Source organism: Chinchilla lanigera, unplaced genomic scaffold (genome assembly GCF_000276665.1).
Source record: "Chinchilla lanigera isolate Chin_1 unplaced genomic scaffold, ChiLan1.0 scaffold00062, whole genome shotgun sequence".
NCBI classification, from domain to species: domain Eukaryota; kingdom Metazoa; phylum Chordata; class Mammalia; order Rodentia; family Chinchillidae; genus Chinchilla; species Chinchilla lanigera.
In genome coordinates, this window is record NW_004955463.1 from 6,927,596 (window position 1) to 6,946,762 (window position 19,167).

At 40.3% G+C, this 19,167-nt stretch overlaps 1 protein-coding gene across 1 annotated transcript in view; it reads left to right on the forward strand.

Moving 5' to 3' along the window:
- The window catches only part of Rbpms (RNA binding protein with multiple splicing), a gene marked incomplete in the record, with an annotated part of 155,824 nt that overhangs the window by 110,026 nt on the left and 26,631 nt on the right, over positions 1 to 19,167 (forward strand). The window contains 1 exon segment of the mRNA XM_005398470.2: positions 5,478 to 5,628. Within this exon segment, the coding sequence (XP_005398527.2) occupies positions 5,478 to 5,628 (151 nt within the window).

The window sequence follows — 19,167 nt, forward strand, 5'->3', positions numbered from 1 at the left end:
TAAGATTATCAGATCTTTTTTTTGGTTTTTCTCCGGTACCGGGAACCAAACTCACGACCTTGCGCTTGCCAGGCAGGCGCTTTGCCGCTGAGCTAAATCCCCAGCCCCAAGATTATCAGATCTTCACTTGGCAATCATAGTAGTGATTGATTTAGGCAAGAATAGGAATAGATGTTAAAAGTACAAAGTAGTTTTGATGAGAAACAGGTATTTTTATAGCCTGAAGATGCTTATTCGTTAAAAAGGGAAAACATTAATAACTTCACATCAGAGAGATTTGTCAGGTGATCAAAGTTCATATCACAGCTAACGGGACAAAAATGACATCAAATGTCTCCAGATACGGCGCCCTAAGCAGGACCACACGTCTCTTCTGAAATTACTGCCAAAAATAATACAACCTGCATCTAAACAGGAAAAAAAGTAGATACAGCTGAATTGAGGGACATTTATAAAATAAATTGCCTGCACTCTTAAAAATGTCAAGGTCATGAAAGATAAGGACTGGAAAACTTTTCCAGATTAGAGAAGACTACAGAGATTTGACAAGTAAATGCTGTGCGTGACTCTGGATTTGGTGCTGGATCTGGAAAGCAAAGAGACACCCCTGTCTTTAATAAATAAAGGGTAAAGGGACTTTCGTGTTCGTACTTAAAATAGTTCAGGAAAAAAACTGCGTGTGCGCGTATGTGTACGTGGACTTACGGAAGCAGAGGAACGGGAGTGGGGAAAATAATAAAGCAAATGTGGCATTATGCTAACATTTGAGAAGTCTGGGCTAAGGCTGCACAGGGATTCTTTGCAGTACATTGGCAGCTGTAAGTCTGCAGATTATTCTGTCAGACTGACATTACGTTATTTCTTAATAAACTTTGTAGAACATAGTAAACAGAAAAAGAATGGTTAGGTGCTGTCTCTACCGTTGCCTCCTGTGTGGATGAACTGGCCGAGTGCTGTGTCTCAGAGCACTGTGTCCTCTGTGGCCCTCTGTAGGAAACCACTTATTCCAGCTCTTAGCCTCTTTTTAAAAAATTCTGTACAGGATTTCTCAAATTACACACATTTGTTAAAAAAAATCAAACAATATAAAATCGTGCAAAAAATATTCATCTGAATCCCTTCCTTCCCTATTTTGTTATAAACATTTCTGGCCGTACACAGATAGACATATACAACTGTGAACATATGTACATACACAACACACCCTTGTACACATTCTTAGCCTTTTCTCTCTTGCATCCCTACACTAGTAAACATTGTGTAGTACTTTTTTAAACCAGTTATAGCCAGGGACATCTTTTGCAGTAAGTACACATCTCTTGGAATCATTCTTTCATCTTTCTATTTTTCTATAAATGAATAATTCCATTGCTCCTAAAACTCACTGTCAAGAACTTACAAACTCACTGGAATTGTGGACCATTGATGGGCGTGGTGGCGCACGCCTATAATCCTAGCACTCGGGAGGCTGAGGCAGGAGGATCATTGGGAGTTTGAGACCAGCCTGGCTACAAAGTGAGCTCAAGGTGTGCCTGAACCGCATAGCGAGATCCTGTCTCAAAAAGGCCAAAAGAAAAAAAAAAAAAGAATTGTGGACCATTAGAAAGACCCTGGGCATAGATGGTATCTTACAGAACTGAAGTATTGTTTATTATATAGAATAAGACTCTTATTGAGTATTAGGGTGCTAAAATTGAAGCACCGTTCACTGTACATAATAAGACTCATAGAGTATTACGGTGCTATGAGGGCAGCACCTCAGTGAGAAAAAGTCAAGTACCTTTTTCTAGTCAGGTTAGGTGACTGAACTCTGCCCTCCTCCAGCTTTTGTATGTCTGTCTTCAAAGTGAAATCCCCCATAGAGAAAACATGGTTGGTCATTTTGAGTAGCATCTGTCCCTGAATAACGAGCTGTGGTCAGAGAATGACATAGAACATTGGTCCTTGAGTGCCCTTCCCAAAGAAGGATCATCAAGGCAGCGATCCCACCCAGCTTCTCCTTTCAGGGCTGCTTTATTGCTTCCCCACTGGTCTGTGCACCTTCTTCATTGAGTCCATCTTTCCTGCCACCAGTTGGTTATCCTGTACCTCCTTGATTCTCGGATGCAGTCTCTGCACAGGCAGAATCAGCAACACCTGAGAACTTGTTAGAAATGCAAATTCTCAGGTCCACCCCACACATACTGAATTACAAACACAGTCTGAGCGCCCGCCACTCTGTTTAGCAAGTCTTTTAGTTGATTCCAACGTACACTAACTACCCTGCTACCCTGCACACACTCCAGAGCCCTCACTTGGGGCAGAAAAGGTCTTTTGTGATCTCTTCCCAACTTGCTTATGTAGGCCTCTTCTCCCTCTGCAGAGACACACCCTCTGCGTATCCTGTGGCTCCGAAATGTGCTGAGCCCTTTCCCGGACTGACCGCCACCTGGTGAACTTCCGCTCTTCCATGACTTCCTCCATATGCTTTCCCAGGCTCTCACTGCCTTGCGTGACACAGCCAGAGAGAGATGCAGTATTTGTCAGCAGTGTCTTTCTTTACCAGGCCCCTGTGGTAGACAGTAAAGCCTCTGGAGGTCATACTGAACCTGCTTTGCTGGAGACCGTTGGCTGTCCCCGTAGCCATTCAGATTGGGCGGCTTCTAAGTAACTGTTTATCCTCAAATTAGTACCATAGTGGTATCGGGAGACTGATCTTTCTGGTCTCTGTGACACCATTTATGTTTAGAAGGGAAGGATTTCCTGTTCGGTATGAGCAGTTTTGGTAAATTAAAAGCCAGGAGGATGGTTTTGAAAGGCACATATTTTCCCTTTCACATGACAATAATCTTATCTTGACGGCATTTAATGTGAAATTATTCTAGTCAAAGAAGAAATCTTACTCGGTTTTAATTAAAAACACAAGGTATTTTTTTTTCTCGTCTCCTCCTCCCTTTCTTTTTCATCTCTCTCCTGTATTTTGCTTTTTTCTTTCTTCACTTTTGTGTTCTCCCTGTCCCTGGCCCCCTCTGTCTCCTCTTTATCATGCTGTAACATTTGAAATGTTTTGGGCATAGCTAATCCCTATGGAGGGAAACTTAGCAGGGCAGGATATTGATTACCAAATATGGTGCTGCTGCTAAAGATGTTGGAGGAATGTGGCTTGTATTCTAAGCCTCCGGCCTCTGTATAAGCTGCCAAACAAATTAGGTCATTTTAACTTCAGAGCTTTTTTTTTCCCCTTTTAATAAGGATGTTGGAACTTTGATTTGGAACATCATGTTGATGTTATTTTAGCTCAAACAACAGGGGTATGAAGAAAGGGAGGGAATTGGGAGATTCAGTTCAGCATATTTTGGGATAAGAGCTACCAACCCATGCTGTTTAAGAGACAAGTACATTGTATAGAGCCTCAGTTGATTCTGGAACACCAGCGAGCAAGCCCAGACACAGAATTCAGATGTTCAGTCTCGTTATCTAAGGCTCAGAGCTCTAGGGGACCACAGACTTGTCTCAAAACGCTCTTGTCACCCCCAGTGGCCTGCAGTGAGTTCCTCATGTTGATGTGTGCTCCTCATGTTGACATGAGCTCAGGTTTTAAGAGGGTTCCTTCTGCCCTGGAAGGTTGACGGAATGAACTGTCAGGAGGATGGCCTAAAACCCACCCCAGGTTGCTGCTCTGCATTTGATGGGTGTTGTCTGAGTGCACAAACCCTTCCATGGCACACCTCTGTGTGGCAGTTCTGGGGTCCGAGCCCAGAGGCTCAGCTGTGCTAGGCAAGTACCTTGCCACTGACCTGCATCCTCAGGCCTACAGCATACCGTCATAGCCAGGATTGTGCTTGTCTCCCAGCAAAGGCCACAGCTGTTCAAGTCCATATTTGGAAATAGTTACTCTCTTGAGATAGTAGCTTTGATAAGGTAAATGCTTCTTCATTGTAAGCTGGGGGAAGCAAATGTTGCTTCAAAGCAAGTGAAGCTTTGTTTCTCCCCTTACATATATACTTTTTTTTGGTCAAGACAGTGCTACTGAGATTTCCTAAATTAAAAGAACAACAAAAAAACCCAAATCAGTTAAAGCAAATAATTTTATGCTTCATATAACTGATACCTGCTTTTCACTTTTGTTCTACACAAGTGGACACTGCCCTCCTTACTCTGGTACCTTTAGTTGATTTCTTCTCCAAGAGTGAGTCATAAGGAAATTCTACCAGGCCGGTACATCTGAGTCAGGGCTCTGACTTTTTGTTGTACCTTTCTGAGCACCTTTCTCCTGTAATCCCTCATTTTCTCTTGTAGATACTACGTTCCAGTCACAGGCTCTTCTTTGCATCTTTGTAACTGAGCCTGTGAAGTTTAGAATTACTCTATCTGGTCTACACAATAAAAATGTCTTACCTACTTCTCGTGGAATTTGCTCGTTTTCTTCTTTAAATTAATTAAGAAGAAAAGAGAGTTTGGGGACTATCAGGCCCCCACGTGTACCTCCAGAACACTGCGTGGAACACTTGCGTACTTAGGATACTCAGTTTGAAGACACAGACGATCATGGGACTGTGGGTGCATCTATGCACTGTTCTGGCATCTCTGCCACTTGCAGGGGCTCAGAATTCTCGGCATTGAACATAGTTTTCACTAGGTTCTTAGTTCTGCTTAATAATAAAGAAATCGTTGAATAGGTAAGTTCCAAAGTAGACTTTACTTGACTTAAATTTTGTTTGTAGTTTTTGTGATTTAGCATATTGGATATAATTTTTTAAGGTGAACTACAGCAATAGGGCCAAGGGTAATTAATATTATTGTCTCTTTGGCCAGTGTAATCCTTTGTCTGCCCATGTAGCTAGTAAGCCAAATGTAATAAACTGAGGATTCTTTAATATTGAACCATTCATGTTAGCTTATAAATTAAGCTAAGATCAAAGGATATTAATTATGTTAGAAATCATGCAAACATCCAATTCCTGGCTTCTGAGCGAGTTATTTGTATTACCTTTGTCAAGCTCTGTGTTAGGAGGAAGTGGGATTCTTTTTCTCCATTTATAGGTAGTAAAACTAAAAGCATTGAAGAATTATGCTATTTATAACACTGGAGAAAAAACCTCTCAGGATTTCAGATGTCATCTCCAATGTTACACAGGGTATTTCTTTGTTTATCAATAAACATACTGTTCATTTTCATTAATAGCCATCAGCGTTTTTAATTGTGGCAGGAATTTGCTCATTTCAATTTTACAACATGGAAGTTTTTCTCCAAGAAGAAGAGGGATAGGTGGAAATCCATGTAACTCAATTTTGTAGTGAGTAAGCTAACTGTGCCTGACTTTCTGGACACACTGTATTGTGGGTTTTTGTATATTCTAAGTAAATAGTGAGAATGAGAACACTTGCTGACCTTTTCTCCTGATAGGCCAGGGTTTACTGGAGTGTTTATTTTGTCACCATTCCGGTTTGACTCTAAGGAAATGAAAACATCTTCCATTTGTTCTTTATTTCCAAAGGGCATCCGCTTCGATCCTGAAATTCCGCAAACACTACGACTAGAGTTTGCTAAGGCAAACACGAAGATGGCCAAGAACAAACTAGTAGGGACTCCAAATCCCAGTACTCCTCTGCCCAACACTGTACCTCAGTTCATTGCCAGAGAGCCGTGTAAGTTGATCTACTTTTAGTTTTGCGGGGGAAATGTGTGCATGTGAGGTTGCACTACGGGACAGAGCTGGCTGTTCTCATTTTCCATTTGTGTGAAGAGGTTGCCTATTAATACTGTTGGGATTTGAAGAACAGCAGTTCTTGATAGTGATTTGCTGTTCATCTTGGACAGAACTCTAACATAAAATTTCCTTTGATGTGCTATGGATCTCTTTAATGTACGATAAAGCCATCATAGTGAGTATGCCCTCATGTGCCTTGAGGTTTTTCCACACGTTTTACTCCTCCATTCTTGGACACAAGAGTTGGTTTACAGTATTCCGTGTACTGTTTGTTGAAGGACATCAGTTCTGTGTCTTTCAAAAAATAAGTTATTGAAAGTGAAGAAAGCTGATCTTAGGAGATAGGTGATTCTACTTGTAAGAACAGGTTAACTGTAACTTTAGTACATACACAAAAGAATTTCTGTGTTGGAACAGTTAGTTCTATCAAAGTAATATCAATATAATTTTAAGGAAATCTGGGAATTCCTGTTGTGAATTATCTGGGGTTAGGATATGGGCTAATTGCTAAATGATTCTTGTACCCCACACTAATGAGCTTATTCTGTTAAGTGTCCAGAATATAATTTTTGTCTTTGATTGAATAACTTAAAAAAGATTATCTTTCTTTTCTTCTTCAAGCTCAGTCAGTGGCAGAAGTGAGGCGTGAGACAGGCTTTAACTTTTCCTTCCAGTGCAGAGCCATGTGTGATTTAATATGGCAGCGCACTCATGGAAGCCCAAGGTATTTGCAGTTACTGGGATTGTTTCTATTTCACTGTTCTTGATTTCCAAACCACATGGTCGTGCTCTTCCTGCTTTCCCTGACAGTGTGCCTCATCTCGTTTAGCTGCAGTCAAAAGATGCATGGTTCCTTATTCCCTCCAGGTCATGTGCCAGTCAGGTTCAGTGAGGCCATGGTGGAAGTTACGGTTATTCTGTAGTTCAGTCACTCATGAGCAGGCTCGTGCTGTTCAGTGGAGACTAATAGATGAGCTTGACTCTTAGCATGTGCTTGAGTGAAGTTTTCCATGAAGCCAGAAAGTCAGAATAGAGAAAAATGATTTTGTTTTTGTGTCCTAGGGAAATCTGGAACTTTTACTTGAGAAGGAAATCTAAACAAAAGTGCATCTTATAGTGCAGTTGCAGTACAGGAGGATATGGGGCAAGAATAATTCTTAGTCTTAAAGCATTAGTTTAGTGCTTTGCATATTTTATATATTTAATAAATATTTATTACAGTGGTTGAGTGGGAGAAATTGAGATTTGGATTTGGCTCTTCATAGAATTTTAGTTGAATTTATATGCCTTTTTATGTGTGTTTGAAGTTTTTTCTCTTTTGATAAGGCATCAGAAAAAACGTAATTTTGGCATTTTGCTTTTTTTGGTGAAAATTGCCTACCTCAGATCACAGATTCAGTTAAAAAAGATTTATTCAGGGCTGGGGTGGTGGCACAGGCCTGTAATCCCATCAGACAGGAGGATCGTCACAAGTTTAAGTTTAAGCCAGCCTGCACTATACGTTTTGAGACTCTGTCTCAAAAAAAAAAAAAAAAATTATTCAGACAGGAATCTTTCATTATTTTGAATGCTTTTCTTTTCAGAAATTGAGCTTTTTCCGCCCCCCTGAATTTGCTACAACAGCACTGTGAAACAGGTAGCTAGGGAAGTGAATAGCCAGTTTTCAGCAGGGTTTAGAAAGTCTACAGAGAGGAACAGGCTGGCCATCCTGGAGCTGAAATCACAGGAAAACGTGAAGACAGTGCTCAGCACTGTGTGCTGGCCAGTTCTGCTCCCTTCCCTTCTCTGTGAAACAGAATAACGCAGAAGCAATCGGATAGTTTCCATTGCGAGGTCACGGCCTGTCCAGCCGTCACAGCAAAATAATTTCTAATGTGAGTAGTCAGTAGTATATTCTTGAGGAAAGAAAACTTTAGCGTGATTTCTTTTAATATAACTTCTTATGACCAAGGGCCCCTGACAGCAACTCCATTACCACTCAGATTGACCTCTAATCACCAGTTAAACCATTCCTTCTGCAAAGTACAAACTTCCTGTCACACACAGGCTCAGTGCTTTCTTGGAGTCATATTGCGTACTTAAGAATGCTGTGATGGATCTGGATTGGCAAATCCAGGTTGTTGTCATTGTTGTTTTAAAATTCAATTTTTTTGCACCAATAATTGACACTTGAGATTGTTCTTTAACCACGCATAAAATGTGAACTGTAATGGAATCAGAATTTGGCAATTAGAAAAGTCCTAAAGGCTTTTCTATTTTAGACCTTGGGAGAGAATTGGTTTTGTTTTGTTTTGTTTTGTTTTGTTTATACTAGGAATCGAACTCAAGGTTTCACACGCTGTGCCGCTGAGCTACATCCCTGGCCCTAGAGAGTGATTGTTATAATTGCTTCTTTTTACTTTGCCATACTAGTCACAAAGCACTTACTGTCATCACTAAAGGAAGAGTGCTCTGTGATTTCATTTTACATTTACTTGAACTTCAGTTCTCAGTAAATATCTCGTTGGACTGAAATGAGCACCCAGTGTGCTTGACCTTGGGCGGAACGGAAACTGATCATTGCCTTGAAGGAGTTCACAGTGGTCAAGGTTGCCTCATAGGAAGGACATTAAAGAGATTCTAAAGTTTGGTCCAGATCTCCCCCCCCCGCCCCCCATCAGCCTGCCGTGCGTGCTGAGCATCTGCTGTTTACACGAGCCGTGAAGAATCAGGAAACCAGGTTTTACAGCCCGGCCAAAGTCATTGGTCGCCTTGATTTTTGACTGGAAGATGTCAGTGAGGGTTCTGGTTCCGGCAGTTACTGACAAGCTTTGTGCAAAACAGATCTTGCTGTGCTTCGTGATCCTCAACTCTAAAATGATTGTGTCAGGAACTAAATAGAACAACTTTTTTACACTCAAGATTAAACGCATGTCATATAGAGAGAGACTGCTGAGTGAATGTAACATGTAATCCTAATTTTAAAACAAAAAGTTGGATGGGCTTTCTTTCGTCATAGTGAAAGCAGACATCATTATTGTGTGACTGTATCTTGTCCTTGCAAGTTAGGAGAAAGTGTGAGTGGAACTCATAAATAATCCCAGGAAAGTAGTATATCTTCCTAAATAAATTTTTGTTAATAGCCTTGTTAATTTGCACTACTTCGCTTACTCCTTTATATTGTATGTCGTCAAATTAGAACAAAACTAAGCAAGCGGTTAGCGACACGAAGGCTGGAACTATGTAGCTTGGGGATAAGGCGTGGGCTCAGCATGCAGGACCTCAGGGTTTGACCCCCAGCACACTCCCCGCAAAGGAGTGATGGGACAGTCCTAAATTAGGTAAAATTCCCTGAAATTATACGTTACGGTGTACAGGAGGGTGGTATTCTGTACCGTAAAACCTACTTGAGAGATGAAAAAGGCGCCGTCTTCTCGGTTTGTGTTTTCTTCATTTATTTTGATGTTGGTGAGGAGAAGCCATGCTGAGCCTTTCACATGAATCCTCTCATTCAGTTCTCAGTAGCGCTGATTTGTAGTTGAAGAAGTGGAGACCTGGGTGAATCTCATAACTTTGTTGGGATTAGTCAGTAAGTATTGTGGGCTAAAACTGTGTTGCCCAAAACTTACAGGTTGAAATTCCAACCCCTGGTAGCTCAAAATAACCATATCTGGAAGTTCTGCAAAGAGGTGATTAAGTTAAAATGAAGCCTGTAGGGTAGGGACTACATCCAATATGACTGTTGTACCTGTAAGACTAAAACGAGCCCCTGGATAAATGTGACACTTCCGCAGCCCCTCGGGTTATTCTGGAACACAGTGTTTGACAATCTCCAATAGACCAGGAAACTAAAAGTTAAATTCTTTTTCCTGCTCACTTCCTCTCTTTCCCTGTCTCCCTATATCTTCCCTCCCCCATTCCAACCAAAAAGCATGCTCTATTCAGTTGGTTCTCTGACATACCTGGTGAGCTCAGAACCCTGTGGTGATTAATCAGACCACTTCCTTGTTTGCCTGCCAAGCCCCTGGAATTTCCCATTTATCCAGTACTGACCTGGGCTTTGTTGAATTGAGATTTTAGTCTCTTGTTTAAAGAGATCCTGTGAAAGTTCAGGGCTTTAAAGTACCTAGCAGATACCCTCCCCGAGCCAACACCCAGTAAATAAGGAATCTGAACCTTCACCACTAGTGACAGGAGTCATCCAGGGCCCTGTCTGAGGCTTCCTATGCCCATGAAGCAGAGTCAGGTGCATTTTCCAGGGCAGCAGTGGACATTGTGTACCTCCCCCAAACGGTGCAGACATCTGTTTCCCGTGCCCGCTATGAATCTGCATTACGCAGTGCATTAAGCTGATCTGTCGGAAGGAAGACAAGGCAAGGGAGAGACAGGCTGGATGTGTTCGGTGGGGGTGAGGGAAAGAATTCTTAATCTGGAAATCAATAGCTTTGGGTTTTTGCATTTTATAATGTGAATAATTTTATTGTTTTTCTGATGATAAAATCTATAAGTGCTTCTGTTTTTTGATTTTGTCTTTTGGGGGTTTGTTTATTTTAGGTTTAGAGTATTTTTGGGTGAAGAGTGGTTTGTTTTGAGACAAGGTTTCTCTATGTAATTCAGGATGGCCTTGAACTTATTATGTAGCTTATACCTCAAACTTGTAGCAATCTTCCTGCCTCAGTGTCCTGAGTGCTGGGATTACAGACATGTACCACCACACCCAGCTTTTAGGTGCTTTATAGAGGAAAAACATTTTGTTCAGTGCAGAGTTCCAGCCTTCTTTATATCATTTAGTTTGGTGTACTTCATTCTTTCTGGATTGTTACTTCGAAAAACAAGAATATTTTAATTACTTCAGGTCAGTGACTGAAGGTACCATCAGTAAAAATGAATGTATTTGACTTCTTTGCTCTATATTTGGAGGACATGCAAATAATTCACCTAGAAGGTATTTTGAAGCACTCAGATGGAAGGTACAAATGAACATGGGTGGGAAGGCACAGTAATATAGCTCTGTTTCACAAAGTTTGGGATCCTAAAACCTAATGTGGCCTCAGTCCTTGAGACAGTATGGAAGGAGCATAAGTAACATCACAGTTATGATCAAATAGATAGTGTGCCTATAGGCGTTTTCCTCTTTGTAAAATCCCAAAAGGCAGGAAAGTTTTTACTTTGGATGTTCAGAGATTAAACAGCGTAACAACATCCTTATGTGCTGCTTTTATAAAGCCTAGGATTAAAAGACCTGATTCTGCAGTGTTTTTGAAAGTAAAACTAACATGGAAACAAGTGAGGGATTCTCTAATAGGGTTGTTATGATTTAGATCTAAAATGTCTCCCACAGAAGTCTCATGTGCTTGCAAGGTGACTGGATCATGGGGATCCTATCATGGGGATGAATCCACCGATGAGTTCATAGATGAATGTGCTATTGGGAAGTGAGGCTTGACCAGAGCAAGCCAGTCACTGGTGATATGACCTAGAAGGATGTACTCTTGTCCTCCTTCCCACCCTCCTTTCTTCCTTTCTTTTGTCCTTCCCTCCTTTTCTCTCTCCTTTCTTCCTTTTCACTCCTTCCTGGCCATCACAGTAGGAACAACTTACCTCCAACCAGGGACTAAACCCACTGAAGCTGTGAGCCAGAGTAAACCTTTGCTTTTAACTTGCAGTGTTGGGTATTTCATCCCAGCCACAGACCTAATAAAGGAACATTGGCCCTGTTATTCAGGGAGAAAGAACTTTGAGTCTCTTTTCATATAATGTACCAGAGGACAGATGTATGACTATCACAGAAGTATAATCCAGACCTCTCAAAACCAGGTATAGGTCAAATCTCCTTGTTTTTTCTACTTCGAACCCCCTCCCGAGACTTAAATCTAAAACTTTTATCATTCCTTGGCAAAATGATCATGCTAACTCTGTTCTATGAAAAGAGAAGGTTTAAAAGTATATATCTCTGTATCCTTGAGAAATAACCTCAGTTAACATTGTTACATATCTCAATTTCCATACAGTTACACAAAATGTGTATAAAATATGGACTATAATAGGTTGTCTTTGGCTTATAAAACCATAGTATAATTACATCATTTCTTACTTACCTTGTGAACATTTACTATCTAAGATTATTCCCAAAGCAATAGTTTTACAGTCTGCTTATATGAAAGGAGTGGGAGCCTAGTGAGATCCTTTAGATCCCAGCTTTAGGAAATTCTTCTAGAGTAATTGCCCTTTGTCTTTGAGGCAGTCCCACAGTAGGGGCTGTCTTCTAGGATTCTGTCCTTGCTCTGGACCTCATTTGAAGCCAGCTCCCACATGCAATGTTTAGAGGGACATTCTAGTGATTTCCATTTTGTGTAGTTAGACTTTATAATGATTGAACAACCTGTTGAGAACCTCCCCTCATCCAGCATCACCCATATCCATGGACCTGATTGTCACATCAGAGAGAAGGACTCATCCCAAGAGCCAGGGTATGTACTTGGCATTCTTGATGTGTGTAAGAGTATCCGTTGCCAAGGCCCTGAATACTCTGAGAAATAAAAACATAAAACTACAGGAAGCAAGAAGAGTAGAATACTCTTAGAAACCAGAAACCTGATGTTTATTACCATATATATCCAAATCTGTCAAGTACGAGGTTAAAGCAAAAATATAGTTTGTCCTTTAAAAAGGATCCAACACTTATTGAGCCACTCTCTGTCAGCTTTCCATAAACTATACCAAAATACTGAAGAGAATTAACCTATACAAAGAAGGTTAGCCAGACAAGTTGGTACAGGCCTGTAATACCAGTTCTCAGGAGACCAAGGCAACAGGAACCCAAGCTGAAGGCCAGTCTGGCCAACTTAGTGATTTACCAGTCCTCTATTTCAAAGTTTTTAAAAGTGGAAAGAAAAAGTTTATTTTAGTTAAGAGTTTGTGAGGTTTCAGTCCATGCTAAAATGGCCTCGTTCTCTGGGTGTGTGGTGAAGCAGCACATTACAGAGGGAGAGCTTGGCATAGGAAAGCCACACATTTTATCTCCAGGAAACAAAAAGAAAGGGAGAGGGGACGGCTCCCACAGTCCCCTTCGAGGAGACACCTCCATGACCTAAGACTTCTCTGTTATTAAAGCCTTCGGTACATCCCAGTAGCACGACCCTGGAGCCAGGGCGTTTCACACACAAGCCTTTGGAAAAGGTTTCAGGATCCAGAGTAGCACACGTATGGTACCTGTGTTAACAGCCCATCTCCACTTCTCTTCTCTGGCTAAACCTGCATAAACTTCTAGTTTTCTTAACATGCATAATCTTGATAACATTAATAAAATATTTGGCAATAGATCTGATGTGAATAGTTTTCAAATATAGGTACATCTTGTTTTATGTGGGAACTAAATTATAGCTCAACATAGGACAACAAATCTAATCCAGTTAATTTACATTGTTATTTAATAGATTGCCTATCTTTGATTAGCAGTGCCTACTAATGTTTTGCCTTGAATGTCTTTTTTTTTATTAAATCATATCTGCTGTAAACAGATGCCTTAATTCAGGAACTCATAATTCCTTGGAAATCATAGAATTTTTTGTGTTACAGTTAACTTCCCTCACCTGTTTTGTCAACCCAGATTATTCATTGCCTCTTTAGAGAAATAAAAACATAAAGAAATAATGTACTAAAACAATCCAGAAAAAAACAGGTAGCATTAGCTTAATTCTTTTAGGGTCTATTATCTCTCTTCACTTTTGCTCTTTACAAGGGAGACACTTCTTTGTTGTTCGTGTTTGATGTAGCCTCATCTCTTCCCCTTCTGCCTTTCTGCCCATACTTTTACCCTCAAATAAACAGCTGCATTTTTCTAATACTCTCCCTCAGGACTGAGTAGGCTGGACTGTGTTCCCAGTCCCCCAGTGCTGGCAAACCTATGGCACCCATGTAGCAGCGGGCTATTTGTATCATTGAAAGCTCTGTTATTGTAGTTGTTTCTCAATTATGAGTTGTTTTTTCTAAACTAAAACCTTGGTATTCAGGTTTAAATGCAGTGTTGGAACTTCCTGATAAGTAAGTGGGCTTGGGCTTGCAGTTTGGGTTTTCAGTTTCTAAAAGGTTTGCCATCACTGACCTAAACTACTTTCGTCAGAACAGTTCACCTTTCTCACTGGCTAGGATTGGCACAACTACCTGCACCTTTTTTTATGTCAAGATGGTGGGATCAAAATGTGCCAGTAAGCATTGTATTTTTCACTGCTTAAAGTCAGTTTTAACCAAGCATGTCATTAATCAACAAGTAAAACTTTTCATTGTCTGAAATCCTGAATACAAGTCACTTTGTGATTCACCGTGACACTGAGGAACACACATAAAGCTCTTCTGTAGTTAAGTTTTAAGGTGAGCTTGCTACTTCTTTACACCACTTTAACTTGAAACTGACTAACTGGTTATTCGGACATGGATAGTTGGCAGACATTGTCTCAGAAACTTGAGATGATCTTGTGACTTTATGGAAAATAATAGACAATATTTGTTACTAATAATAGAATTAAAGCTTGACGCAAAAGACCTTATCTACCAAGTTTCCCGACAGATTGATATTCATAAAGTCATAATGAAGTGAATCAGCATTTGAAGATCCACATAACTCAGTGAACCAGCGTTTTAAAAATGATGCAGGAGTCAAAGATCTGTCTAACACACAAAATGGGATAGTGGATTTTTAATGTAAGAGAAGTGAAAAGCTCACCAATAAGACATCAGATTCCATATTACAGCAAATTTTCAAGAAGTATAGTTTGTCAAATTTTGGTGTAATAACAAAGAAAAATACCATACTAATGTGTAAAGGGTATCCACAGCTTAATCAACTTTCTGCATAACTCTGTGAAACCATAGTTTTTTCATAAACTACAGTGAGAACAATATATTGAAACAGATATAATTAGAAACAGGCATGAGATATTAAAGAGATTTGCCAAAACGTGGAACTAAAGCTTTTCTTGTTTGTTGTGCAATATGTAGTGTTCCACTAAAATATCCTGTTTTCTTTAATATGCAGCTGACTTGCTTTTTTGTGAATTAATAGGAATTTTTAACTTAAATCATTTTAGTATGGTAAATATCAAATGATACTACCACTAAATATTCTTTAGAATACTTGATAGTTTTACAAGTATACAGTTACCCAGAAACCAAAATCTTAAAAACCTCTAGTCTTAGCCAGGCATGGTGGCTCACACAAACAAAACAAAACAAAACAAACAAAAAAACCTCCTCAAGACCCTGTCTGAAAAAGACCAAAAAAAAAATCCTCTAGTCTTTTTTTTTTTTTTTTTGGTCTTTTTGAGACAAGGTCTCGCTATGCAGTTCAGGCTGGCCTTGAGCTCACTTTGTAGCCCAGGCTGGTCTTGAACTCGCAAAGATCCTCCTGCCTCAGTCTCTTAAGTGCTGGGATTACAGGCGTGCGCCACCATGTCCGGCAAAACTTGTAGTCTTAACATGTAAAGTTACCATTTTGTTCTTGGTAGAATATTCAGTGAAATGTGCAGTTAGATCTGGAGCAGGTGATAAAGTTTGGCAGCTGTGGAGTCGGACTGTATAGAAACAGTGCTTTTTCCTGCTTGGGCCCGGAATCCTGCAAGCTTTCTGCTCTGTGGATGTGCCCACATGTAACTGCTTATTGAGGAGCCAGATGACATCATCCCTTCACTCTGAGAGAGCCTCCTTTCAGCGAGGAAGGGATCCAGACATGGCGGCCTCAGAAAATGCTTAATTCTTCCCCTCCAGCCCACCAGTTCCAGTACCAACCATAACACAAGCTTATTTTAAGAAACTTGGAAATTAAACATAAAATATTTTTTAAAACTACAAGGTTTAGAGCATTTTAACAAAGTTTTAAAAATAGACCTATCTGATTTTCTTTCCTATTCATTGACTTCCCCCATGATACAGCTATTATTATTTAATATAATCCATATATTTAAAAGAATTAGTGGAGAAAAGTTGTTCCCCACTGAAAGAGAGGTACTTTAACATGGTCAGTAACTAGCCATGCAGATAAAAATATACAGATACTTGTATGAATGCAAGTATATGTTGAGTGCTGCACTCAGGATAATCTGCTTTTGTTTTCAGCCTTAGCCCTCCTAGTTCTCCTATCTGTGAGTGTTTAGCTGATCTGTAACAGTGAAACGCCGTGTCATTAAGGCTCAAGATGGGCAGGCCCAGTGGTTGCTTGGAGAGTGAAGGGAGTGGAACATCTTCATGTGTGGTGTAATCTGTGCAGACCCGAGTCCCCCAGTCATCCTCATTGTTCTACACGTGTAGCCTCTGGGTTCTTAGCTGTACAATAAAATGCAGGGGAAGAAGCGGCATCTGTATTTGAACAGGGTAGTTTCATGAGTAGCCAAAGGTGGAGAGTGTCCATTTTTTAATGAAATATCCTTCAGAAGGTCAAAGAGATCAAGCTGGTCAAACATTAACAGCTCTGTGCAGGAAGTTGGTGAGTTCCTGTTCTAATTTTCTCACTTGAGTTTAGCAAACATTCAAGGGGAGGTGAGAGATTAAAAGGCTGAATAAGGCACAGTTCTTCTGTTTACATTAGAGCAAAACAAGCCCATGAGGACCTTCAGTGTAAGGCAGAGCAAATGCTACATTGAAGTTGCAGAGAACACTGTGCAGATGGTAAAGCTGATAGGTACAAGAAGAATAGGAAATCACTGCCTAGAGTCTTTGAACCTACTAGCTAAAGAAGAGAAAGATCTCAGCAAGTGGAAAATGCACAACAGTATCTCAGGGCTAAAGGAAGAGCAAGTGTGAGGATCAAAACTGAGCATAAAGGTAAGGAAGAGATCACAGAAGAGTTCCTGATCAGGTAATGTTGAAGAGCTGCACAGAAGGAAAAGGAAGTTATTGCCCTGGGCAGGGAGATCATGCAGGATGTAGGAACTGTCTTCATACCAGGCAAGAGGTTTTGCACTGTGAGGAAAGCCATTTAGGTTTTTATTCTCATCAGGGGGCAAATCTTAACAGTATGCAGTTTTAGTTGTCTCAAAGACCCCTGTATAGAATAAGCAAACCATAGATAAGGTGGAGTTTTTTGGGTTTGCTTGCTGTTGTTTTGGTTTTATTATGTCACAGATTCTGTAGATTAAAATTCAGGGTCAAAGTTAGCTAGGACCTCTACTCGTGGTCTCCCAAAGCTATAATGTCTTCTGGATTGTGATTTCATGTGATGTTCTTGCATATGCACATGGTTGTAGTAGAGGTTGTAGGCGGGTGCCTAGGAATATTTATTTTTACATTCTCATGTAATTCTACCATTCCCATGTGCCAAATACAGTCACATACATAGTCTCTAACTCATGATAACTGTGTAAGACAAAATATGTCCATTTGGCAGATGGACAAAACGGTTCAGAAAATTAACTAGAACACAGATTTGCCCCCTGACCCGCCCATTCCTGATGAGCAGAAGATTCTTTCAGGTGGTATTGCCTCCCTGGTGTGCTTCAGCCAGAAGCCTGAATTTAGTTGGAAAGAAAAGCCTTTATAAAGTCTGCACCTTATGACTTTGACAAAGCAAGGTTGGATGTGTTTACATAACAGACATCCTTGGGGAAAACATTCTCTGGATAAATTACATCGCCTTCAGCTTAGGACCCTGTCTCATGGAATATGTCTTCTTGGCAGTTTTACACAAGAAACCTGTTGCCACATCCAAGATGCTTGGTATCTCCGTGGCTTGTGATTCATTCCTGCTGGAAGAGGGGTCACTGTATCCCTCCCTCTCATGTTTTCAAACATGCCAGAATATAGAGAGATTAGTGTATTAAATGCTGAAATCCACTATTCATGTTTTTATTGGATTTTGGCACAATTTGTTTAAAATTACTTCTTCTGAGTCTTCTTCCTCACTTTTTTTCTTTTCACAATTGAATTATTCATGCCAGGTCAGTATAGTGCATTTAGCAATGTATTGCTCTTAAATATTGCAATAACGCTCTTAAATCTCTTCTAACTTGGAGCAGTCCGCCTTCCTCTGCTCTTCCTATTTTGTGTCTTTGCCTTGTTGAAAAAAGTGTCAATCTTTCTGGGGAAAGGTCCTTTGCATTTGACTGTTTTCTTCCTTTTGGTGTCTTTTCTTTCTTTCTGTTTCCCCTCAGTTGACTGTAAATTTAAAGGCTTGATGAGGCTTGAAGTGGTTGGCTCAATTCCAGCTCACCATTTCAGACAAGAGCACATCACAAGTGGGACCCTGCACGGCATCTGTCCCCTAACGAAGTGACTGGTTTTGGAGTTACTCCCTATTGGGTGATGCCAAGGGTCCCTGTCCACTTCATTTTTAATGATTTCATCTATTTGTCTTTTCCTTAGCACTTCACTCGGGGTTGAAAAATGATTTTTTTTTTTTTTTATTTCCTTGAAGTACAACTCTTTGTAAAAACCAGGTGAAGTTCTTTTCTCTTTACTGTGATGTTTCAGCATGAGATTGGTGCCTGATTGTCTCCGTTGGTGATCACTGCAGAGGCGGGTGCTTTCAACTTTTTTCTTTCTCTTTCCCTATTTTCGAGTATCATTATGGATTCCTGTGGCTTTATATAAGGTCTCGCAGTGTGGTGTGGTCGTTATTCTTCTTGGTCCTAAGTGTGGAGCAGGGAGATGGCATTCTTTTGGATAGAAGGAAATACTATCCTCGGTGGGCTGAAATTGGAGTTTCCCTCTTACTGGGCAGGAGTGGAGTCTTCTGCCTGTGGACCAGAACTGGTGCCTTTGCTTCATCAGATATGCAGTGTGACCTGTCATTATTTGAGTGGGATGCATTTCTTTGACTCTTTATCTAAAGCAACTCCTTTTTCCACAGAAAAGGTCATGTCTGTAATTTTACTGAGGGTAGGATTTTTACAAAGGAAATAGACTGCTGTTATTTTGTTTTGTTTTGTTTTTTTGTCTTTTTGAGACAGGGTCTCGCCATGCAGTTGAGGCTGGCCTTGAGCTCACTCTGTAGCCCAGGCTGGTCTCGAACTCACAGTGATCCTCCTGCCTCAGCCTCCCAAGTGCTGGGATTGCAGACGTGCGCCACCACACCCGGCTGCTATTGTTATTTTGACTAAGATCCTTTAATAAAGTAGGAACTTCAGCAGAATACTGGGATTATAAGTGGTTACATATGATTTCTCATTTTCTTTAACTTTAAGGTTATCTCAGCAGAGCAGTAATGATAAATAGTTGTGTCTAGTAATTTCCTTCAACTAAACTACAGTAAAAGTGGAAAGAAGGGACATGTAACAGCCACAATATTCGTCAAAGAAAATGAAATTTATCCTGTAAGAAAAGTGTCTTTGCATGTAAAATCAACATAAAACAGACTGAGCAATAATATTGACTAGACGCTTTAAAATAAGCTCAGGGACAGAAAGGTAAATATTTAGATTAGTGTGAAATGTTAGCTTTGTAGCAATGTGCCATTGATGGAATATTCCTGGAACATTTCTCCTCCTTATGGCTTCTTTTAAGTACCTGA